General features: G+C 37.2%; 1 protein-coding gene across 3 annotated transcripts in view; it reads right to left on the bottom strand.

Annotated features, from left to right (window-relative positions):
• Window positions 1-27,080, bottom strand: part of ICA1L (islet cell autoantigen 1 like) — a 78,443-nt gene that overhangs the window by 27,122 nt on the left and 24,241 nt on the right. For 2 of the 3 annotated variants that reach the window (XM_049615154.1, XM_049615152.1), the window contains exons 7-10: window positions 26,253-26,351; window positions 24,905-24,990; window positions 22,661-22,704; window positions 3,243-3,497 (exon numbers count right to left, since the gene is read on the bottom strand). In XM_049615154.1, coding sequence (XP_049471111.1) covers window positions 3,243-3,497; window positions 22,661-22,704; window positions 24,905-24,990; window positions 26,253-26,351 — 484 coding nt within the window. The remainder of the gene's footprint in view (window positions 1-3,242; window positions 3,498-22,660; window positions 22,705-24,904; window positions 24,991-26,252; window positions 26,352-27,080) is intronic. The other variant, XM_049615155.1, reaches the window with a different exon arrangement.

Below are 27,080 nucleotides of genomic sequence, written 5' to 3'. Positions count from 1 at the left end.
AGCTTCAAGAAGAATGCTGGTGCAATGTTGATTGGGATTGCATTGAATGTGTAGATTGTTTTGGGTAGTACTGACATTTTAACAATATTATTCTTCCAATCCATGAGCATGGAATGTTTTTCCATTTCTTTATGTCTTCTTCAATTTTCTTCATAAGCTTTCTATAGTTTATAGATAAACTATAAACTAGCCCCTTGATCTCTGTAGCAAGAGATCCTCTATGTCCTCTACACTTTTTTAAATCCCAGCGATTAATTTTATGACTATTATTCTAAATTCATGGTCTGTTATATTACTTAAACCGTTTTTGATCAATTCGTTAGCTGCCGCTACTTCCTGGAGTTTCTTTTGAGGAGTATTCTTCTGTTTCGTCATTTTGGATAGTCCCTGGGGTGGCGCCAAACTGCAGGGCACTTCCCCTGTGCTGTCTGGAGTAACTTGTGTTGGTGGGCGGGGCCACAGTCAGACCCAATGTCTGTCCCCAGCCCACTGCTGGGGCCACAGTCAGACTGCTGTGTACCTTATCTTCCCCTCTCCCAGGGGCAGGACTCACTGTGGAGTGGTGTGGCCCCTGTCTGGGCTACTTGCACATTGCCAGGCTTGTGGTGCTGCTTTGATGGGATCTGGCGTATTAGCCAGGGTGGATCCGCAAGGTGCACAGGGGCAGGAGGGGCCCTGCAGCACCAGGAGGGAGGCAGACCCTCAGAGGGATGGATGACAGAAGCACGGCACTGAGTGTTCGTGAGGTGCAAGGAACTTTGGTGACGGGAACTGGTTCCTTTGGGATTTCGGCTGGGGGATAGGAGAGGGATATGACGCTGGCCAGTGCCTTTATTCCCCACCACCGAGCTGATCTCTGTCTTCCAGGGCTTAACACCTCTCCCTCCCGGTGTCCTCTTGCCCTCCCAATCTCCAAGCAATCCAATGTTGACTTATAACATTCCAGATGTTAAGTCCTGCTGGCTGTCAGAACTCATGCAGTCCAGCCCCTCCACTTTTGGAAGCCAGAATGGGGGCTTTGCCTTGCTGGGTAGGCTGCCCCTCCACACACACCCCCCCCCCCCCCGGCTCCCTCCCACCAGTCTGTGTAGTGCGCACCGCTTCTCAGCCCTTCCTACCCTCTTCTGTCAGCCTCTTGTCTACACTTGGCTCCGGAGAGTCTGTCCTGCTAGTCTTCTGGCGGTTTTCTGGGTTATTTAGGCAGATGTGGGTGGAGTCTAAGTGATCAGCAGGACGTGGTGAGCCCAGCGTCCTCCTACACCGCCATCTTCTCCCCTATTCTCCTTAGTTTAGTTTTTTCATGTTTATTTTTGAGAGAGAGAGAGAGAGAGAGAGAGAGAGAGAGACAATGTGAGTGTGTATGCATGCACAAGCAGGGGAAGGGCAAAGAAAGAGAGGGACAGAGGATCTAAAGTGGGGTCTGTGCTGACAACCAAGAGATTGTAACCTGAGCCAAAGTCCAACACTTAGCCTACTGAGCCACCCAGGCACCTCTATTTTAAGTAGGCTCTATGCCCAATGTGGGGCTTCAACTTATGACCCTGAGACCAAGAGTCAAATGCTCTAGCAATTGAGGCAGCCAGGCTTCCCTAACTGATATTTATTTTATTTATTGAGCTAACTTTATGCTGTTGTCATAGAAAGGACAAAGATAAATCACCATACAGATTGTGTCCTTGAAATACTTGCAGGCTGGACAAAGTATGATGGTGTTGCAGACACGGTATGAACAAAGTATTTTAATACAAAGTACAATGCATTAAGACACTGTTAGGTGCTGTGAACCATTTTCTCAAGGATAAAATCTACTAGGGGGTGAAAGATAGGGACAGAAGGCAAGATGAACTATGATCACAGCCATGAAAACATATAAAGCACTATGCGAGGCCAGAGGTGGCAGAAACCACTCCACTGGGCAGTACTGAAGAAGTATTCAAGGGTTGGTTGGCCACCATGGAGAAAATGCTGGACTGGGAACCTAAAACACAGGCTCAAGCCTATGTTTTATTACTGAACATCATAAGTCAAAGCAGCAACACAAGCAGTGATGTCTCAGAGGGATCTAAAAATAGTCAATACATTTACAGAAAATGGAAAGGATTGTGGGTGCCTGGGTGACTCAGTTAAGTGTCTAACTCTTGGTTTTGGCTCAGGTCATGATCTCACGGTTTCGTGAGTTCGAGCCCCATGTTGGGCTCTGTACTGACAGTGTGGAGCCTGCTTGGGATTCTCTGTTTCCCTCTCTCTCAGCCCCTCCCCAACTCATGTTCTCTCTTAAATGAATGAATGAATCAATGAATGAATGAATGAATGAATAAATAAATAAATAAATAAATAAATAAATTTAGAAAAGAACATATAAGTATTTTGAAGTAAGGTAAGAGATAAGAGTGGAAATGCAGGCATGGGTTTTACCCTAGAGCCCATGGTCCTTCACTGTAATGTAAGCAGGGTGCTGACATCAGAATCTGCTTCTTGGAGAAAGAACTCTTCCATGAAAGCATGGAAGATGACCTGGGGTTTGGGAGGTCTGGTAGGAGGACTCTTACAGCAGCCCAGGAAACCAAACAAGGCTCTAAATGCCTCTGATAATAGAGGAAGAAAGGAGAAGCATGAAATTGGAGACATATTTTAGAAATAGAATTGACAGCACTTAGCAACAAATATGGAAGTGGGGAGCAAAATGACTCCCAAGGTGCTAGGTTGATTACACGTTGCTGGGACAGCAGGTCAGTAGAGGGAGTCCCTGACATAAACACAAAGCAGAGGGCCCTTTCCTCAGGAAAACAACCTTCCCCGGCTTTCTACCACAACCCTCCAGTCCTGCTGCCTTGCCCAGGAGTTGCCAGGATCTACTCTAAACCCACAGGAAGAGAACACACCAAGCTTTGCTAGATGGAAGAAACAATATGACCTGCCATAAGTAGGGATAACTTAGCAGGTCAAGAGTTTAAAATAAGACACTGATTTTCTATGTTGAGAAGATATCTGGGAAAGTCAATACAGAAAATGTGGGGTTTGGTGGAGGTGGGAGGAAAGCAGCCCTTTTTTCAGTCTTACTGATATACTCCAGTAGTAATATTTGTTATTTTTTTCAGTTGATGCGTGTGACTGCAGATTTTATCTAGTAGTACTAAAGTTAAAATCAATATCCTTGTTGATTTTAGCATCCACATGCACATAGTTTTGCTTCACAAGGATAAAATAAGTCATGGGTGTCCAAATGTTTCATAGACACTTACTGTTGAAAGCTCCAACAGCATGAAGGCCAAGATCAAAGAGCTGTGAAGGAAGGAATCGTGAAGAATGAGCAAGAGGCTCAGACCCCACAGAAGGCTCCTGGAATGTGAGGCTGGTGCCGGGGCTCCCAAAGGCAGTCTGGCATTCTTGGGTAAATTCACTAGTACTTGAAGAACCAGGACTTAGCAGGTTGTTCAGAAATGAGAATTCCTTCTCAAAATCATCTTCCAGTGAATCAACAGGTAAATCTTTTGCAACTGTTGAATGAAAATAAAAACAGAATGGCTCTTTTCTTTTTGAGGAAAGGAGAGTAAAATGTAGGGCAAATCAAATTTGGTTCACTGTTCTTATACATTAACATAATTTTTTAACAAAATTTTAGTGAACAATTAAACTGACTGGAAGTTTACATGAAATTATTTCTAATTGGGTAGGCTATAGATCAAAATGACCACATTTCACAATGAAGATACAATAGTCATGAATATCTAAGTGTGAAATAATGAAGCAGCCACTATTTAGGGCAGAAACTACAGGGGATGCAAGAAGTAGAAACAAATTAATGATCATAGAATTTAATTATTTAATTAATTACTCTCAGTAAAAAACAGTAGACTTTAATATACCACTCTCAGTAAAAAATATGCCCAAAAGGTAAAAGTAAAGATATAAAAAATCTAAACAGAGTAATCACTAAGATAGGTTTTGTAAATAAACCTAACAGAAAATACACTTGGACTGCCTGGCTGGCTCAGTCAGTAGAGCGTGTGACTCTTGATCTCAGGGTTGTGGGTCTGAGCCCCACAGTGAGTGTGGAGATTACTTAAAATAAAATCTTAAAAAAAAAAAGAAAAAGAAAATATATTTTCCTCTCAAGCACACATTGAAAATTCACCAAAATTATACTAAAGCAAACACATAAAAATCAATGAGTTTCTTAAAGTGGAAATACTACAAACAACATCCAAGAAAGTGAAGTAATTTAAAAAATGAAACTGAAAAACTAAAAGGCTCTTCCACTTGTAAATTTAAATACATTCTATTAAACAACTATTGGTTGAAAGGGCAATGGAATTTCTGAAAAATAATAAAAAAGGCATTTCATGTTATAATCCATGGATACTTAAATAGCAATTAATAGAGAAAAAATAATCCTGAACACCTTTACTGATAAAAATGAAAAAGGCTTCCAGCATGATAGAGTGGGGAAGTCTATGGACAGGCATACCAGTTTTTAAATAACTGGTGAAAAATGTTTAAAAAACAATCATTAAAGTCTCTAGAAATTGTTCCAAGGACACACATCAAATGAGGAAACACCTACTCAAGAAAATCTATTAAAATTCAGACTATGATAAGTGAACTAAGAACCATTCCCTTCCCAGTTAAGCAAGATGGAAATTCCACTCTCACCCTGTATAGCCAAGAACATAGGGCTCCTGCTCCCACAAGTCTCAGTCAAGAGTTATGTTCTCAGGAGGGGCAGGGTATCAGCATTTCATATCCTGTCCTCACTTACCTATTGGCTAAGTCTGGACAGTACAATCAAGAGGTGCAAGCTCCCATTTCCCACCCAGATAACAAGACCCCAGTCATAAGATTGAGACTATGATTTGGGTGTGGCATGCTGAGAATACAGGAGCCCTGGGTCATGTGACCCTGCTCATAATGTGGTAGTTTCATTCAGGAAAAGGCAGGCCAAAAAGACCTGAGATTACCATCACCCTCCTCACTTAGCACTCAGCTCCCAGAGCAAGGATCTTATACAGAAACATGTCATTGTTTTCATTCCCAGATAAAGCCCTAACTTAGAGATTTTGCCTGGAGAGAGAAGCAGACTATGAAATAGCTCCAAATCTTGTCCCAAAGAACTGACTTCCTTTGCAACAAAGTACAGAGAAATTCAAGCCTAAGGATACTCCCCAGAACAGTGAAGGCTGTGGTGAAAAGCAATTGGGAAGAGATTGGAAGACTCATTGGACATACAGGCTAAAATGTAGGCCAACTAGTTTGCCTGAAACAATCAGGGAAAAAGCCAATGGGGACGAGCCTACCTAGGTAGGGTAAGAATAAATCTCAGTGACCTTGGAAAATATCCTCTCACAGGAGTCCAAATTTTACTGGTTTTGTTTGTAGAACAATTTATGATCCAGAGCATTCTTAAAAATAATAAATCAATGATATGGAAATTAGTGGTGTTTAACAGCTGGGTGTGATCAGGGAAAGGTACTGTCAAAGAGAACCCTTACCAAAACAAACTGTCATCCCAGGGTGACTGTGGGTAAACCTAATTCTGTATTCCTTTTCCACTGTTGGGAGCTGAGGGGCTGGGGGAGGGGGGATAGACTTCACCAAAATAATCCAGCCTGTCACTAAACAAATAAAGCAAGCAAATAATAACAACAAGCCCCAAAGGAGAAGACCAGTAGCCAAAGTTGCTAAAATGTATTATCTAAAATGTCCAGTTTCCAACAAAAAACAGTAAGGTAGGCCAAAACAAACAATAAATAGTAAAGTATGACCAAACAATGGCAAGAAGGCAGGAACTCAAACTGCCTGTGAGAGCAAACCAAATGTCATATTAACAGGCAAAACCTTCAAAGCAACCCTTATAAATACATTTAAAGAACTAAAAGACAGTATGATTAAAGTAAAGGAAGTGTGTTCATAGATAGGGTAATTAACTAACTAGATGGAGAGAATCCTCTCACAAGGTAAACATTATATCAGCACACTTCAAACATCTTACAATTTTATTTATCAATTTTACCTCAGTAAAGCTGAAAATTTTTTTAAAGCAATCTTTAAAAAGCAAAGGAAGGTGTTGTGACAATACTGTATCAAATAGAGAGTATCAATAAAGAGTCAGAAATTACAAAAAAGAACCAAATAGAAATTGTGAAGTTGAAAAGTACAGTAACTGGGGCATGTGAGTGGCTCAGTCAGTTAAGTGTCCGACTCTTGATTTCAGCTCAGGTGATGATCTCATGGTTCATGGGATTGAGCCCCATGTCAGGCTCTGCACTGGCAGTGTGGAGCTCTCTTGGGATTCTCTCTCATCTCTGCCCCTTCCCTGCTTGCGTGTGCACGCTCTCTTTCTCAAAATAAATAAACTTAAAAAAATTTTGTTTTAAAAGTACAATAACTGAGGGGCACCTGGGTGGCTCAGTCAGTTGGGCATCCAACTTCAGCTCAGGACATGATTTCACGGTCCATGAGTCTGAGCCCCACATTGGGCTCTGTGCTGACAGCTCAGAGCCTGGAGACTGCTTCTGATTCTATGTCTCTGTCTCTGCCCCTCCCCCACTCACGCTGTGTCTGTCTCTCTCTCTCAAAAATATATAAACATTAAAAAACTTAAAAAAAAAAAGTACAATAACCGAAATGAAAAATTCACTGGTGAGGATCACCAGTAGATCTGAACTAGCATAAGAAAGAATTAGCTAACTTTAAGATAGACTGACAGATTATGCAACCCAAAGAACTGAGAAAAGAAAAAAGAATGAAGAAACATGCACAGTATCTAAGTGAAATGGCGGGCCAACATCAGAAGTAAGAGTTTCAACAAATTTCAATTGAATTATTCAATAATTCAATAAGAGTTTCAATTTGAAACAAGTTTCAAAAGGATGGCGGGGCAGAATTTGAAGAAATAATGGACAAAATGTCCCAAATTTGTTGAAAACATCAATGTACTCATCCAACAAGCTTAATAAAACCCAAGTAGAATCAATGTAAAGAGATCCATATCTAGATACTTCATAAGCAAACCACTGAAAGCCAATGATAAGGAAAAAATCTCCACATTCACAGACTGGAAGGAACAATATTGTCCAGATAGCAATCAACTCCAACTGATGTATGAATTCAACATGATGATTGTAAAATTTATATGGAAATGCATACAAGTTAGAATAGCCAAAACAATTTTGAAAAAAAAAAAACCAATGCTGTAGGGGCACCTGGGTGGCTCAGTCGGTTAAGCGTCCGACTGCAGCTAAGGTCATGATCTCGTGGTTTGTGAGTTCGAGCCCCACCGTGGGGCTCTGTGCTGACAGCCTGGAGCCTGCTTCCAATTCTGTGTCTCCCTCTCTGCCCCTCTCCCGTTCACGCTCTGTCTCTCTCAAAAATAAATAAATTTAAAAAAAAAGAATGTTGTAAGACTTATACTACCTAATTTCAAAATTTACTATAAAGCCACAGTAATCAAGGCAGTAGGGTACTGACCAAGGTCAGGTATATAGATCAGTGGAACAGAAACTAGAATCCAGAAACATACCCTTACATTTTTTTTGGTCACTTGATTTTAACAAAAATGCCAAGAAAATACAGTGAATAAAGGAATATCTTTTCAATAAATGGTACAAGTAGATATACATATGCAATAAACAAAAACAAAAATAAACCTTACCTACCTCACACAATACATGAACTCAAAATGATCATAGTCCCACAGATAAGAGTTAAAATTATGAAACTTCAAGAATACATAAGAGAAAATCTTTGTAATCTTGGGTAGGGAGATCTAGATGTGATACCAAAAGAACAACCCATAGAAGAAAAAAAATGTTAAGTTGAACTTCATAAAATTTAAAAAATTTTGTGTTTCAAGAGGCAAAATTGAGAAAATAAGATGACTAGAATATTTACAAGTCATATGTCTGACAACTTGTATGAAGAATAATTGTGCAATTTAATAATAAGGTAAATAACCCAATTAAAAAATTTGCAACAGATCTTAACAGATTTGTCAACAAAGATATACGAATGGCCAATAAACACAGGAAAAGATACTCAACATCATAGATAGAGAAATGCAAATTAAAGCCACAAATTAAAAGCGCTAGAATGTACATGATTAAGAAGATAATACCAAATGTTGACAAAGATGTGGAGAAACTAGACCCCTCATACTTTGCTAGTGGGAATGAAATAGTAGTAGAGCCATTTTGCAAAACCATTTAGCAGTTCCTCAGAAAGATAAAGTCAAATTTGCCACATAACCTAGCAGTTCCATTTCTAGGGATCTAACCAATAAAAATAAATCTTATGTCTATACTAGGAGAAGTACTTGAATGTTCACAGCAACAGAATTACAACAGCCAAAAACTATAAAGAGTCCAAATGTCCATCAACTGATAAATGGATAAATATAATGTGGTATAACCATACAATGGAATACATTCATAAATACAAATAAACTATAGTTAGCAAAATGTGGTGTATACATATAATGGAGTATTATTCAGACTTGTAAAGGAAGAAAATTCTGCAATATACCACAACATGAATGGATCTTGAGGACATTATGCTAAGTGAAATAAGCCAGTCACAAAAGGACAAATACTATATGATTCCACTTACATGAGGTACTTGGAATAGTCAAAATCATAGAGAACAAAGGAGAATGTTGGGTGTTAGGGGCAGAAGTGGGGGAATGGGTAATTATCATTTAATGAATACAGACTTTCAGTTTTATAATGAAAAAAGTTAGAGATGGATGGTGGTGATGGTTGCACAATTTAATACCAGTATACACTTAAAACGGGTAGGATGGTAAATTTTATGTGTATTTTTCAATAAAACAAGGGGGGAAAAAGTAATGAACTACTGCTATTTGCAACAACATGGATGAATCTAGAAAAACATTAGGCTTAATGGCAGACATAAAAAGCCAGACACAAAGGGCGAACTTTTGTACAATTTCAGTCCAGGAAAGGGAAATTTAGAGAGACAGAAATCAGATTAGTAATTTTCTAGGACAGAGTGGGAGCAAGGATTATAAACAAGTACAAGAGGCTTTTGGGAAATATTCTAATATTCACTGAGGTGATAACATGCACAACTCTATAAATTTACAAAAAATCATAGAATCTTACACTCAGAATTGGTAATTTTTAGGTATTTAACTTACACCTCAATAAAGCTGTTAAAAATCAAGATTTTATACAAATCTATACAAATATCTGACAATCTAGACAAAACGAAGAATTTGAGAAAAATATAATTTGCTGAAATTGATTTTAGTACATATAGAAAGGTTAAACAGAACAATTTCCATTGAGAAGAAAACACAAAAAATGCACCAGGCCTAAATGTCTTCACAGGGAAATCAACTGCAATGCAGAATTAGTAAATAAAATATCAACAGATTAATGCACAATGACAAAGCTGGACTTATAACTGGAATGCAAAGATGGTGTAGTATCAGGAAACCTATTAATATAATTTATCATATTAATACATTTAAGAAGAAAAATCAAATAACCGCTGGCATAGATATGGAAAAAGCTGTTGGAAAAATTCAACAACCATTCCTAATAAAACTCTTAAGAAATTAGGAGTGTATGGATACTTTCTTTTTTTCTAGTTTATTAATTTTGAGAGAGAGAGACAAGGAAGAGAGAGACAGAATCCCAAGCAGGCTCTGTGTTGTTAGCGCAGAGCCCAACATGGGACCCAATCTCATGAACCATGAGATCATGACCTGAGCTGAAATCTAGAGTTGGACGCTTAACAGACTGAGCCATCCAGGCACCCCATGGATACTTCTTTAACGTCACAAAATCTATACCTCATTTCAAAAGCCAACATCTTAATTGATTCAGAAACATTACAGGAACTTCCACTAAAATTAGGAAATGCCCACTAATATTCAACTGGTTCTGGAGGTAGTAACCAATGCAATTAAACAAAAGAAATCAATTACAGTAACAAGAACTGGTAAAGAAAAAACAGGATTATATCTATTTGCATATGACATGATGGTATACCTGGACAATGCTAGAAAATCAATGCTAAAACTAACTCAAACTATAAAAAAAATTCTAGGTAGCAACATATAATATTAACATACAAAAAGTCAATAGAATTTTGGGGCACCTGGGTGACTCAGTCTGTTAAGCTCTAACTCTTTGATTTCCGCTCAGATCATGATCTCACAGTTGTAAGAGAGAGGCCCATGTTGGGCTCCATGCTGAGTGTGGAGACTGCGTAAGATTCCCTTTCTCTTTCTCCCTCTGTCCCTCCCCAGCTTCTGCTCTCAGTCTCAAAAAATAAATAGATAAATAAATATCAGAAGTTTAAAAAAATCAACAGCATTTATTTATATACACAAATTAATAACCAGTTAAAAATATAATGGAAAGGGGTACCTGGCTGGCTTAGTTGGTAGAGCATGTGACTCTTGATCTCAAGGTCATGAGTTCAAGCCCAACATTGGGCATAAAGATTATTTACACACACACACACACACACACACACACACACACGTATATGTAATGGAAAAGAAAACCTCACTTACAGTGACAACAAACAAGATAAAATACTGAGAAAAAACAAAACTGTTCAAAACCTATATTTAAAAAAACCTGTATATAAAAGATACACAAGAAAATTTTAACAAATAGGAAAAATGTCCCTTGTTTCTGGTTAGGATGCCTCAGCACCATCAAGCTGTCAGTTTTTCACATTTAATATAATCACAATAAAAGGAACAATGGGTTTTATGCAGCTGGACAATATGATATAAAATTTATATTGAGGGGCACCTGGGTGGCACCTGGGTGCTCAGTTGAGCATCCGACTTCGGCTCAGGTCATGATCTCACAGCTCATGAGTTCAAGCCCCGCGTTGGGCTCTGTGCTGACAGCTCAGAGGCTGGAGCCTGCTTCGGATTCTGTGTCTCCCTCTCTCTCTACCCCACCCCTGCTCACACTCTGTCTCTCTCTCTCTCTCAAAAAATAAACATTAAAAAAAATTTTTTTAATTTATATTGAAAAACAAACATGCAAGAATAGCTAAGAAAATAATGAAAAGGATATTAGCCCTACCAGATATAATAACACAAAAGAAAATTTCAATAATTAAAACCACATGGCATTGGTACATGCACACATCAATAAAATATAAATAAAGTCCAGAAACAGACCTAAATACAAACAGAAACCTAGTATATGATTGGAAGTTATCTCAAATTACTGTGGCAAAGATGGCATTTAAAAAAAAATGATATAAAAGGATGGCCACTTATAAAAGAAAACATTTAATCCACTGCTAATACCATATGGCTAAATAAACTCCAAATGAATTGGAGGTCTAAATGTGGGGGCACCTGGGCGGCTCAGTCGGTTAAGTGTCTGACTCTTGATTTTGGTTCAGGTCATGATCTCAAGGTTCGTGAGATCAAGCCCTGAGTCTGGCTCTGTGCTGACAGTGCAGAATCTGCTTGGGATTCTCCTCTCTCTGTCTGCCCCTCCCCACACTCATGCTCGCTCCCTCTCTCTCTCTCTCCTCTCTCTCTCAAAATAAATAAACATTAATAAAATAAATAAATGTAAAAAAAGTACACGAATACTAAAAGACACCATCAATGAATTTTTCTAACCTGATTCTTCATATGACAAAAATCAAATCCAACAAAAGAAAAGACTGATAAATTTGACTACACTAAATTATTTTTAAAAATTTACAAGGCAAGAAACAACCACATGAAAAGTCAAAAGACAAATGACAAAGCGGGAGAAAATATCTGCAACATAACTGCTTGGGGAAGATATTCAAGGTAGTTTCTACTGAGTGTCCACAACTGCTGGATAGCGGAGGTACACTAGACTGTAAGATAGACATGGTCCTCACAGTTACACAGATACATCTGGACAAGGGCCCAAACATACAAAACAAAGAATGACTTCAGTTCCACTTCAGCGTGCTACAAAGTAGAAGCACAGGTATTGGATTCCTGTATAGAGAGACCTATACAGGTTTTAATGTTGAGGAATTAAGTATTAAATTAAAGAATTTTAAATAATACATTATCCATTTATATGATGAAATTATAACTTCTTAACCATTTTCAGAGTTAGAAAACTGAGGTGCTCCAAATTCTCTTATTTGATAATGGTTTTCCTTGTGATCTTTGGCTGCTGAAACAAAAGCACATAAAAGGTAAGTTGAACAAGGACAAATTTAGCATGCTTATTTGCTGTTAATATTTTGTAATTATTGGTTTAAGTGTTCAATTGGCCAAATCAGTTTATAATATATATAAAAGGGAGATGTAAAAATTTAAAGAGCCATATATAAAGATTACATTTGTGTGTGTGTATGTGTATATACATGTACATATGTGGGTACATATGTATATATGCGCACACACACACAGATGGTTCCCTACTTACAATGGTTTGACTTACCATTTTCTGACTTTATGATGATGCAAAAGAGATACACATTCAATAGAAACTGTACTTCGAGTGCTGAATTTAATATTTTCCCCGGGCTAGTGATATGCAATACAATATTCTCTTACGATTCTGGGCAGCAGCAACAAGCCACAAATCCCAGTCAGCCATGTGATCACAGGGTAAACAACCGATACACTTACAAACTTCTGTACCCATAAAACCATTCTGTTTTCAGTTTCAGTACAGTATTCAATAAATTACACAAGATATTCAACACTTTATTATAAAACAGGCTTTGCGTTAGATCATTTTGCCCACCTGTAGGCTAAAGTAAGTGTTCTGAGCACATTTAAGGTAGGCCAGGATGAGCTATGATGTTCAGTATGTTCGACGTATTAAATGCATTTTGACTTACATTTTTTTTGGTATTGAAGAGAACATACATTTTTGATTTTTTGATTTTTAAAAATGTTTTCATTTATTTTTTATTTTAATTCCAGTATAGTTAACATACAGTGCTATATTAGTTTCAGTGTTCAGCTTACAGTATTTTCAACTTATGATGGGTTTATCAGGATGTAACTACACCTAAAGTTAAGAAAGATCTGTAACACAATAGATACAACTTATATATATAAATATAAATATATATATATATACTGTATATGTGTATGTATGTAACATGTGTATATACATATTATATGTATATGTATGTATACACCTATACATACGTGGCTCTGTGCTGACAGTGCAGAATCTGCTTGGGATTCTCTTTCCCTCTCTCTCTGCCCCTCCCCACACTCATGCTTGCTCTCTCTTTCTCTCAAAATAAATATTAACAAAATAAATAAATGTAAAAAATAAAAGTACACAAATACTAGAAGACAGCATCAATGATTTTTTCTAACCTGAGTTTTGCATATGACAAAAATCAAGATCCAATAAAAGAAAAGATTGATAAATTTGACCACATTAAATTATTTTTTAATGTAATTGTAATAATTGTAATTATTCAGGTCCTTTGTTATATCTATGTTCCCTTGAAAGTTAAAAGTTTTCACATTCCATGTAAATTGGTATAGCCATTATAAGGAAAACAGTATGAATATCTCCATATTAAAAACAGAACCACATATGATCCAGCAATGCCACATCTGGCTATTTATCTGAAAACAAACAAACAAACAACTATCTTGAAGAGATACATGCATCCCATGTTCATCTTGGCATTATTTACAATAACCAAGATATGGAAACGACCTAAGTGTCCATTAATGGATGAATGGGCAAAGAAAATGTGAGATATATCTATATACATACATATATATATAGATATATACACACACATACATGTACATATGTACATATATATGTACATGTATGTATGTATATACATACACACACACTGGAGTATTAATCAGCCATTTAAAAAAAATGAAATCTTGCCATTTGCAACAACATGGATAGACCTTGAGGGAATTATACTAAGTTAAATATGACAGAGAAGACATTTTCTGTATGATCTCACTTATTTGTGGAATTTAAAAAACAAGGAACAGGGGCACCTGGGTGGCTCAGTTGGTTAAGTGTTTGTTTGGCTCAGGTCATGATCTCACAGTTCGTGAGTTCAAGCCCCGCATCCGGCTCTGTGCTGACTGCTCAGAGCTTGAGGCCTGCTTTGAATTCTGTGTCTCCCTCTCTCTCTGCCCCTCCCCTGCTCACGTCTCTCTTTCTCTCAAAAATGAACATTTACAAAATTTTATTTAAAAAAAAAAAAAAAGGCAAACTAAAACCAAGCTCAAAGACCAGATTTGGAGGTTGCCAGAGGCAGGGGATGGGGGGGGGGGGGGGGGGGGGGGTAGGCAAAATAGGTGACTAAAGTGGGAGCACCTGGGTGGTTCAGTAGGTTAAACATCTGACTCTTGACTTTGGCTCAGGATATGTCATGGATTATGAGACTGAGCCCTGCTTCAGTCTCTGCACTGACAGCACAGAGCCTGCTTGGGATTCTTTCTCTCCCTCTCTCTCTGCCTTTCCCCCATTCATGCTCGCTCTCTCTCTCGCTCTCTCTCTCTCTCTCTCTCTCTCTCCCCCTCTCTCTCTCAAAATAAGTAAACATTTAAAAATAAATAAATAAATAATAGGGATGTAATGTCTAGCATGGCAACTAGTAAATAATACTGTATTGCATATTTGAAAGTTGCTGAATGAATAAATCTTAAAATATCACAAGAAAAAATTTTTGTAACTATGTCTGGTGACATAAGTTAACTAGACTTATTGTGGTGATCATTTCACAATATATACAAATATCAAATCATGCTGTGAATCTGAAACTAGTGTATCATTTATATATCAATTAATAAAAAAGTTTTCACATTCAAAAGCTTATCCTGTCCCTGGTGGACCTGTGTCTAATTCTGCATTCTCTGAAAGTCAATTTTATATTTTGTTCTGCCTGATTTCCATGTTTTTGCACAACAGATATTCACTTTATGTGTAAGCAGCTTCTCCACATTCCTCACCTATAACAAAGTGAGAGTAGTAGTGATTTCATACCAAGAAAAAGATCAAACATATGTGCTAAAAGAGAGCATACTCCGGGCGCCTGGGTGGCGCAGTCGGTTAAGCATCCGACTTCAGCCAGGTCATGATCTCACGGTCCGTGAGTTCGAGCCCTGCGTCAGGCTCTGGGCTGATGGCTCGGAGCCTGGAGCCTGTTTCCGATTCTGTGTCTCCCTCTCTCTCTGCCCCTCCCCTGTTCATGCTCTGTCTCTCTCTGTCCCAAAAATAAATAAAAAACGTTGAAAAAAAAAAAAAAGAGAGAGCATACTCTTAAGGGTTTTTTTTGAATGTTAAAAACCAGGGGCTCAATAAGTTAAGTGTTCAACTCCTGATTTTGGCTCAGTAACGATCTCATGGTTTCATGAGTTCAAGCCCTGCATTGGGCTCTGTGCCAAAAGCCAGAGCCTGCATGGGATTCTCTGTCTCCCTCTCTCTGCATGCGCTCTCTCTTTCTCTCTCAAAAATAAATAAACATTTTAAAAAAATTAAATGGGAATGCAAGTTGGTGCAGTGACTCTGGAAAACAGTATGGAGGTTCCTCAAAAAACTAAAAATAGAACTACCCTACGACCCAGCAATTGCACTACTAGGCATTTATCCAAGGGATACAGGTGTGCTGTTTTGAAGGGACACATGCACCCCCATATTTATAGCAGCACTATCAACAATAGCCAGAGTATGGAAAGAGCCCAAATGTCCATCGATGGATGAATGGATAAAGATGATGTGGCATATATATACAACGGAGTATTACTTGGCAATCAAAAAGAATGAAATCTTGCTATTTGCAACTACGTGGATGGAACTAGAGGGTATTATGCTAAGCAAAATTAGTCAGAGAAAGACAATTATCATATGACTTCACTCACATGAGGACTTTAAGAGACAAAACAAATGAACATAAGGGAAGAGAAGCAATAATAATATAAAAACAGGGAGGAGGACAAAACAGAAGAGACTCATAGAGAACAAACTGAGGGTTACTGGAGGGGTTGTGGAAGGGGGGATGGGCTAAATGGGTAAGGGGCACTAAGGAATCTACTCCTGAAATCATTGTTGCACTATATGCTAACTAATTTGGATGTAAATTTAAAAAAATAAAAAATAAAACAAGTTAAAAAAAAAAAAAAGACCCTACAAACCAAAGCTCTTCAGGCAGAAAAAAATTGTGTGTTTTTTTTTAAAAACTATCTCCAAGTATGAGGTGTATATTGAGATAAATTATGCCCCATTATTAATTCAGGAGCCAGTTTCTCACATAATACACCTGTACCTCATTTGCAACCTAGTAAAAACAGACACCAGAAACAAAAACAAAACCAATAACCAAACAAAAACAAAAAGCCTAAGATTTTGACATCTTCAACTATTATCAAGGGCATTTTTCAAAAAGATAAATGAAATATAAATGTCTCCTATACACAACATGAATAGTGTTGCTGATGTATAGTGAGCTTAGAGGGAGGAATACATCTAAGGACAAGGCAGTAATATCTGTACTACACTCTTATAAAATTTGATGCTCAGTTTGGAAAACTCAAAAGAAAATAGAAAAAATTAAATCAACCAAAGTAATCAAAAGAAAAACAAAATCAAAAGAAAGGTGTAAGGAACTCAGGGTTATTTAGCAAAATATATAGAAGAAAACAAGTACTAACAAAAATATAAACTAGTTAAGCTAAGCTAATGTCTTACAGAGGAAACTTTAAGCCAAGAAGTCTTATTAGGACAGAAAGGGTCATTATATTGATAACAGATTAATTCACTGAACAGATATAAGAATTCGAAATTTATATGCAACCATCACTTCAAAATCCTCAAAATATAAAAAATGAAAAACTACAGAGAGAATGAAAATCCACTTCAATAGCAGGGATTTCAAAACACATTTCCCAATTATTGATACATCAAATAAATTAAAAATTAGTAAAGATATAAAAGACTTAGAGAAGCACAAATAATAAGCTTGATGTAATAGACACACAGGCTTCTGCATTCAACAGTTAGAGAACACATATTCTTCTCAACCACATGGGATAATTAGAACAACTGGCTACTTTTTAGGCTATAGAGAGCGTCCCAATAATTCAAAGAATCAGTATCACAAAGATACATTCTCTGACCATAATGAAATTAAGTTAAAAATCAATGACGGGGTGCCTGGGTGGTACAGTCGGTTAAGGGACCAACTTTGGCTTAGGTCATGATCTCGCGGTTCATGGGTTCAAGCCCCATGTTAGGCTCTGTGTGGATAGCTCACAGCCTGGAGCCTGCTTCGGATTCTGTGTCTCCCTCTTTCTGCCCTCCCCTGCTTGTGCTCGCTCTCTCTCTCTCTTGAAAATAAACAAAAGTTTTGTTTTAAATCAATGACAAAAAAAATAATTTCAATATCTCCTTAATTTGGCAATTTCAGAAACACAGCTTAAAATCACTCATGGCCATAGATCACAGAAGGTATTAGGAAAAGTTTAAAACAATTTAAATCAAATTATAATGAAAATACCATATGTCAAAGTTTATGGACATCCATACGATAGATTAAGCAATAAAAAGGAAATACCAACACAAATTACGTCAGCGATGAACTTCAAGAGTGTTACATGAAGTGAAAAAAGTCAAATACATATTACATGATTCTAGTAATATGAAATGTCCACAAAAGGCAAATTTATACAGAGAGAAAGTAGATTAGTTGTTGACTAGGAATGAAAATGGGTATTACAGCAAATGAATGTGAGGGATCTTATTAATGAGAGGATGAAAAGGTTCTAAAACTGACTTATAGAGATGGTTAAAACACTCAGTAGTAACTAAAAATTACTGAAGTGTACAACTGAATGAGTTTTATGATATATAAAATATACCTCATAAGGTTTTTTTAAAAAAAAACTTGCGGGATACAGAAAAAGGGAAATTTTAGCCTTAAAACACAAAAAAAAATAATAAAAGAAAATAATAAAGAACTAAAATTAATGAAACAGAAACAAAGATTCAATAGACAGGATTAACAAAACCAAAAGTTGATTTGTTGAAAGAATAAATAAACCTTTAGCAAAATTAATTAAGAAAAAAAGAAAAGGAACAAATAAACATTTGGAATTAAAAAGTGGATATAACTACTGATACAGCAGGTTTTAAAAGATTAAATAATGCTACAAATGAATGTTAAAACTACACCAATATCCATTATATTTCGTTTGGAACTTTAAAAAAAATGTTCTCTACCTGGGTACTGGATTATGTATACAGAAGTAGCTAACTTTTGGAACATACATTTGAAGCTATGTTAAATATAGAATTCCATAATTATTATGGCTTCTTAAATTGTTTTTCAGTACGATCTGTATTTACGTGTACACTTAAAAATGCCTCTCACATGGGGCACCTGGGTGGCTCAGTCAGCTAAGTATCAAACTCTTGGTCTCAGCTCAGGTCTTGATCTTGGGGTCATGAGTTCAAGCCCTGCATTGGGTTCTGTGCTGGGCATGTAGCCTACTTTATAAAAAAAAAAAAAAAATGCCTCTCATATTTACTGTCACCTATCCTGTGCTATGTAGTTTATAAATATTATCTCTAGCCCTAATGTCTCTGTAAGGTAGGAGTATATGACTCCTGTTTCAGATGAGAAAAATGAGGTATAAATGACTTGTTTTAAAAAGCCGACACTCAAACCCTGATTATTCTGGCTCCAAAGCCACACTGATTGAATATATATGATTGTATATATAACATGTATTTATAAAAAAAAGAAAGTATGAATTTAAATGTGAGGAAGAGCTTGAAACTTATACAACTATGAAATAAACGTCTACATTAGAAGTCCTTATCTTAGAGAAATTAAAAATTCCCCTAAGAAAACAAGTAGACCCTCTGATTAGGTACTCCTAGAAAGCTAACTCACTGCTGAGCATAGCCTCCAGTCCCACATGACCAGGAAGCCTGCAATGAGACCCTGGGAAGTTGCAGGGCATATCCTATCACCCACCCACCCAGAGAAGCAAGTCAGCAACACCCCCCAAGCTGGAAGCATAACCTGCAGCCTACCTCACTAGCAAGCTCTAATGGTAACCCTGGGGAACATCACGGCCCAGCTTACAGCACTGCTTAGCAGCAAACTCCAGTCTATAGCTCTGCTTGGCACTGGAGCCCAGCTGATGGCTATGCCCAATTGTTGAGTACAGCCTGCAGTCTCACCCAGGCAGGGAGACCAGTCAGTGACCATACCCTCTGTGAAGCAGAGCCTCAAGCCCTGCCCAATGGAGTACAGCATGAGGCCCGCCCAGCTAGGAAGCATGGCTAGCAATCTTGCCCAACAGCAGAGCACAGCCACCATTCTGCCTTATTTAGAACTGAGCCTCTGCAGTTCTGCCTAATCACAAAGCACAGGCTGAGGCCACATCAGACCATGAAGCCCTGCCTGCAACCCTGCCTGAATGAAGAGACTGGGCAGTGGCACCATTTGGCCAAGGAGCATACCCAGTAACCTTGCCTGACCAGAGATGACTGTGAAACCCTGCTTAGTGACCCTGCCTGACCTCAGAGCACAGCCCTACTAGCCAACAGCACCGCTTAAACACACAATAGAGCCAGTGGGCCACCCCCACCTCAGCATGAACAGCAGCTTCACCTAGTCAGAGACAACAAACCATTATAATTATGTTGTCAAAAGTCAAAGATAGAATTTTGAAAGTAACAAGAGAAAAGTGACTTGTCATATATGAGGGAGCCCCTATAAGACTGTAAGCAGATTTTGAGGGAAAACTATAGGTCAGGAGAGAGCGGTAGGATATATTCAAAATACTGAAAGAAAAAACTCAGCAAAGCACACTATACCCAGCAAAGCTCTCTTTCAGAAATGAAAGAGAGATAAAGCCCTTCCCAAAGAAATGGAAGCTGAGAAAGTTCATCACCACTAGACCTCCCCTACAAGGAAGGCTAAGGATAGTCTACAAGCTGAAATGAGAGGATGTTAAATAAACCCCGTAAAACTGCATGAACGTATACAACTTGTTGGAAAGGGTAAATATATAATCAAAGGCACATTCTATAATATTGGAATACTGGTGCATAAATCACTTTCTACTCTAGTTGTTTTGGTTTTTTTTTTAATGTCGATTTATTTTTGAGAGAAGGGAGAGCACGTGTGCACGCACAAGTGTAAGTAGGGGAGGGGCAGAGAGAGGGAGACAGAATCCAAAGCAGGCTCCAGGCTCTGAGCTGCCAGCACAGAGCCGACATGGGGTTCGAACTCACGGACCAAGAGATCATGACCTGAGCGGAAGTCAGACACTTAACCGACCAGCCACCCAGGTGCCCCTTTCAACTCTAGTTTAAAAGTCAAAAATAAACCTTAAACATAACTATAACTATAATAATTTGTTATTAGACACACAATGAAAAAGATGGAAATTATAATATTAGTAACCTAAAAGGTGAGGGAGAGAAATGCATAGAGTTTCTATATGGTATTGAAGTTCTTATCAGCTTAAAATAGGATATTATTTCACATAAGCATACAGAATGGAATATTTCTCAGCCATAAAAAAGAATGAAATCTTGCCATTCATGACAATACATGGGCCTAGAAGGTATTATTCTAAGTGAAACAAGTCAGAGAGAGAAATATAAATACCATATGATTTCCCTTATATGTGCAATCTAAAAAAAAAAAAAAAGCAAAACAAAACAAACAACAATAAAAAGAGACACATAAATACAGAGAACAAGTGGCCACCAGAGCAGAGTGGGGTGGAGGCATAGGCAACATAGATAGCAGGGATTAAGAGGTACACACTTCTGGTGATAAAACAGCTAAGTCACAAGGATGGAAAGTACAGCACAGGGAATACAGTAGATAATATTATAATAACTTTGTATGATGACAGAAGGTGACTACACTTAACATGGTGAACATTTTGTAATGGACATAATTGTCAAATCACTGTGTTGTATACTTGAAACTAATGTATGTCAACTATCTTTCAATTAAAAATATATAAAAAAAAACTAGGGAAAAACATTGTGACATTAGTGCTGGCAATGATTTTTTGCAAACGACACCAAAAGCACAAGAAACAAAAGCAAAAATAAAGATGATATCAAACTAAAAATCTTCTGCACAGCAAAAACACAAAAAATAACCATAACAAAACAATCAACATTCAAAAACCCAATCACATTTGCCTACAGAATGAGTAAAATATTTGCAAACCATGTATCTGATAAGGGGCTCCTATCCAAAACATGTAAGGAATTCAAACTCAATAGCAAAAATAAACAAACAGTAACAGTCTGTTTAAAAAACGGGCAAAGAACCTAGATACACATTTTTACAACCAAAGAAGAAGACATATACATGGCCAACCATACATGAAAAGGTGTTCAACAACACTATTCACTCATCAGGCAAATACAAATCAAACCACATTGAAATATCACCTCACACTTTTTTTTTTTTTTAATTTTTTTTCAACTTTTTAAATTTATTTTTGGGACAGAGAGAGACAGAGCATGAACGGGGGAGGGGCAGAGAGAGAGGGAGACACAGAATTGGAAACAGGCTCCAGGCTCCGAGCCATCAGCCCAGAGCCTGACGCGGGGCTCGAACTCACAGACCGCGAGATCGTGACCTGGCTGAAGTCGGACGCTCAACCGAATGCGCCACCCAGGCGCCCCTCACCTCACACTTTTTAGAATGGCAGTCATCAAAAAGACAAGAGGTAACAAGTGTTGGACAGGATGTGGAAAAAAGGATGCGTACTGTTGGTGGGAATGTAAATTGGTGTAGCCACTATAGAAAGCAGTATGGAAGTTTCTCAGGAAGTTAAAAACAGAAATACTATATGTTCCAGCAACTCCACATCTGGCTATATATACAAAGGAAATGAAATTACTATCTTGAAGAGGTATCTGCACCCCCATGTTCAATGCAGTATTATTTACAACAGCCAAGACATGGAAACAACCTAAGTGGCCATCACAGATAAATGGATAAAGAAAATGTTATACATGTACATATATAATAGAACATAATTGAATGTTATTTAGTCTTAAAATATAAGGAAATCCTAGCATTTGCAATAACATGGATGAACCTGGAGGGCATTATGCTAAGTGAAGTAAGCTAGAGAAAGACAAATACTGTATGATCTCACTTAAATGTGAGATCTTAAAAAGTCAAACTCAGAACAGACTGGTGGTTACTAAGGTCTAGGAGGTGGAGAAAATGGGGAAATTTGGTCAAAGGGTACAAACTTCCAGCTATAAAATTAAGTTCTGGGGATCTAAAATACAGCATGGGGACTATAGTTAACAATATACTTGACAGTTGCTAAGAAAATAAATGTTGTATGTTCTTGCCTCCACAAGATATATAGTAATTATGTGAGGTGATGGATGTTTTAATTTTATTGTGATAATCATTTCAAATACATCCATCTATCAAATCACACTATACACCTTAAACTTACACAGTGGTATACATCAATTATAACTCAATAAAGCTGAGGAAAAGAAGCTAACTCAAAAGTGTACAGAAGAGACTTATAAAATGACTTAATATGTTTTCTAATTGAATGGATATTAATACAATCTGTTTTAAAAGGTTGTGACAAGCTGTTTTGACATTTAAAATGTGGTCATTTCATATTTTAATGAATTTACCATCTTACCTGGTTTACTTCCCAAGCTCACTTCCTCATCTGACAAAACTAACCTAAAGTAAAAACCAAAAAATGCAAAGAATTTGGTTAAAACACACTTGGGATTCATATTCTACAGTTTTATATGGTTAAAAAAATGTTTTTAACTGAGATGACATATAAAATAGTTGTCCAGTAGATAGATCTCCTAAAATCTGAGGCAAATGTCACTTCTTCTCTAGATCTACATAGACCATGAAAATAATCCTCCATCCATTACTCTTTTAACAACATATACTGAGTGCTGATGAAGCACCAGGCACCATGTTCAGTATTACAGGCACTGTGCTAAGTTAATACATCATAAAGAACGTCTATCACCAAAGTCACTGAGTATAAGGTTTAGTTTTCAAGTACTGAAGGGTTTGCTCAAGAATACTTGAAACCTAAATAGAGGGAATGAAGAACTGCAGAAAAAATGTAGTACTCTATTTTGGAACAGGAAAGTGATGTTTGCAAAAGAAGATACATTTGCCTAAAATGTTCTCGGTAAATACTAATTTTGGATATTTATATCATCCATCTGGGATGATTATGAAAAGTCAGACAAAGAAATTGAACATAGATTTAGGCATTATTCCTGGGGTGTAACCTCACAATTCTAGTATTGAAGGTTGTTTTTAATAAATCCTTAAAGATCCTTAAAAATCATTACAGGTATCCCCTGCTTTTTGGAAGTTTGCGTTATGCTTCTTTGGAAGACCTACGTTAGCGCCTGTCTTTGCTAACTGAAAGAAGTTTTACAAAAAAGGCAAAAAGCAAAAATAGCATTAAGTGTTTATTCTGCAGGGAGCCCTCACAGAGGCAGTGTGCACCCTGAGCAGCAACAGTAGCACCACCAAGCTCCTTCCCTGGGAACTACACTCAGCATCTCAGTATTAAGCCACTACGAACTGTGTGTGCATCTGTGCTTCATCTCCATTTATTTTGGGTATAGCTTAGCAAGATGTGCCCTAGGGTGTCAGATAAACCTAAGAAAGGTTATTTTTTGGATCTAAGAATACTCAAAACATTTTCCACAAAAATTAATGGTAATTGCTTCCTTGCCTCACACTGTATTGGCTTATGAAAAGTTTCATTGGAACACTCTCAGATAGCAAGGGAAACCTATATGGTATTTATTTGCAAAAAACACACACGCACACATAGAGCAAATATATACTAATGACTTGGAACAAAATTTCCAATGACCGTATATGTGCATGATTCTTTAAATAACTTGGATGGAAGAGAAGGTAAAAAGCTTTGGAATCTGTTAACTCAAAAGGAAGCTTTCAGAATGGTGAATATGCATGAGAGGATTGTGAATAAAACTTTGATGAAATGTGATAATGGAAAAAGTTTACTAAATTAATATATTTAATGTAACATGATTTTAAATATCAGTGTATAAGTAATAAGTTTCATCTATAACTATACATTTGATATTTATTTAATCTACATCCTAAATTGTTTATATATTCAAATTAGGCAAAAAAATTTGTTTGGATTTCCCCATAAAGAAAAGAAGGAAATGCTTATATTCTGGATCACCTTCCACTCAACAATATATGGTTTGTCACTGTTCTGGTCTTATTTCTGGGTTTGTTATTATACTCAGTGCAATCTACTTCAAATGAGAAGTAAACAAAGGTAAGATGTAATAAAAGGGAAATAGGCAAAATGAAGGATGTGCACAGCAAGAGCCCCCCATTTCCAGGTAACCAGACCCAGTTCCATTTGTGTTGCTTTGGAGACAGATTTTCAATAGCTTCTGTTTCATAGCTGCTGGTACCTGTCCCTTTCTGTTTCAAGTTGCCCCTTCTGGGTTTCACTAGGCAGAGGTTCTTAATAAAAAGCTCAGTCTCCCCAAATACAGAATTTGGAGTTATCACCCTAATCTGTTCTGTACTCCTATCATCAACTTTGCCTACCATGTTAAAAATGGGGAGGGGGTAGATAAGGCTTTAAAACAAATGTTTAATATTAATTGGAAAATGGGGTGCCTGGCAGGCTTAGTGGGTAGAGCACCCAATTCTTGATATCAGGGTCATGAGGTCAAGCCCCACATTGGGTGCAGAGCTTACTTATAAAAAAAAAAAAACTTTAAAAATATTAACTGGAAAAATGACACAGAAATAAATATTCAATAGATTGGAAAAGAAATAACTCTTTCCAAATATATCATATAACAGTATCTAGGACTTCCATAACCCCATACTTCTGCCTGCTTACTTATTGAGGTTTTCAGTGAGAGAACTGTTGTCTATTTGTTCTTCTTTGTGGTCTTCAGTAAGCTTGCTTGGAGTGTCTTGTAGTTGCTAAGGATAAGAAATTCAATGTTAAGTAGATGGAATCTGTTTCTCTCTTTGTGCAAATGAGATGAGAATAAAAATTCTAAAGAACAACATAAAATAGGGATAGTTCTGAAGTAGGAGTGAGAGATATGGGAAATGTATGATAATGCAATTTGACCTGGGCCCTGGGTCCCCATTTATCCTGGCTGCCAATGACAACCACACAGACTATAACATGGGCTAGCAACAAGCTTCACAAGTTTGTGATATGCCAAAGAAGACTTACACTGTGTTACTAACTTCTACTGCAATGCTTTAAATACAGCTGAAGATTTTCAACTTCATCTGAACAGAAATTACATGTTAAATTTGCCTAAAAACATAGTATGCTATCCAGTGAAGCATTAATATAGAAAAAGTAAAGAAAAAAACATACACACAACAAAAACATAACGACTAATTCAAGGGTATCTATTAGACTGGAAGATGCTATGTCAGAACATGACTTAAATATCTACACCAAGCCCCAGGAATATACAGCTGCAAGAGGTCAATCCATCATAGATACTACATCTAGCTTGAGCAATCTCAACAATAACATTTTCAAGCTCTATTGAAAACAATACAGAGTGATAAGGTCAAAGGCACTGAAACCCAACCTACCAGAATTAAATGATTACCATAGTGTGACTCTGCTGGATAAGCCATATGCAAAGGTTGACAGAAAGATATACAAATGTTAAAAGCATTATAATCAAAGCCCAAGAGTACCTTTTACATGTAGGTATTACAGAAAGAGCTGATCTAATATAATACAGTAGTCTCTTCAGCTGCAGTCACCCATTATTTTTGCATCATGAATTACATCTATGACATGAGTGTAAAAGTAAAGCAAGGAAATTTTTCTTTAACTTCTAAAATTGTTGGGTAGGTACTCTGGTTGTTTTTGAAAACCAACAACCATTTTCCATCACTTGTTCCTCTTAAGTTTTTCTTTTCCTTGGCTTTTTCTTACCTCGTTTACACTTTGATTTTCTTTTCTCTTGCTCCCTCTTTCTCTCCCCACCCCAATATCTTGAGCCCACAAGCAATATTCTCATGTATTTGTTTAGTGTTTCTGGTAGCACTTGGAATCAGGGAAGTGCAGAAAAATAACTGGCTGAAGGAGTGTAGAAAAATGTTTCCCATGTTTTGTAAATTCAAAATTAGGCTTAGCACAAAATAGTTTCAGTGTTATCTAAATGAAGTATAATATACCTAACAAAGGAACATGGAAACAAATGTACCTTGAGAGCTACAAAATCATATAGATGAAAGCCAGTACTGGCCCCATGGATCTGGGACATCAATTGAGCTGTTTTCTCCCAGAATCCAAGCAGCGTCCTCTGCAGAAAAAGAAAGGTTGTCACTACGGTTACGATTTTTTTCACTGCTATTTTTCCTCACTAGTGTAGTAGATGAATGGTTGCTGAATAACAAGCAGTAGGAAGTAAAATCAACTTCCAAGTTTGGGGAACAAGAAAGCAATGTAAATAGTAATTCTGCATAAGAACTGGCAACTGTATCAGAATACACACACATACACACACACACCTATCTGTATACAGCACTGGAAAGTACACTGGAATCAGCTGGAGAGTAATACTAGTGGATTAGAACACCTTTGGAAGAGTCCAAAAGAGAAATGTTAAGAGCACAAAAGACTGTATCTGTATTAAGGGTATATGTATAAATCTTTGTGTTGGTAAGCACATATAAGCCTTTATTAATTGGAGAAAAATAATATGCACCACTAAACTAGTCTTTCATTGAGGGCTCAAGAGACTCACCGAAAAAAAAAAAAAGTGTTCTTCAGCTAATTCAAGTAACTGGACATCTTCCTTGCTGCTTCAGAGTTCCTATTCAAAGTGAGAGGGCTGAGCAGAGATAATAAAAGAGAACTGAACTAACAGCTGTTGCTTTTCAGGCATATGCTACATGGATTGCCAGATACTTTTATTTTCAATTGCATCCTTTCTTGACTACTGAATTCCATCCACAGTACTGCACTGAATCAGGAAGATTTCCTACAAGCAACAGTGAATGTCCATTCCCTTTAGTTTATTATTCTTAAG

The sequence above is a fragment of the Panthera uncia genome (genome assembly GCF_023721935.1).
Source record: "Panthera uncia isolate 11264 chromosome C1 unlocalized genomic scaffold, Puncia_PCG_1.0 HiC_scaffold_3, whole genome shotgun sequence".
Taxonomy (NCBI): Eukaryota; Metazoa; Chordata; class Mammalia; order Carnivora; family Felidae; genus Panthera; species Panthera uncia.
The sequence above is the reverse complement of the archived record's forward strand: the minus strand, read 5'-3'. Positions and strand labels throughout refer to the sequence as shown.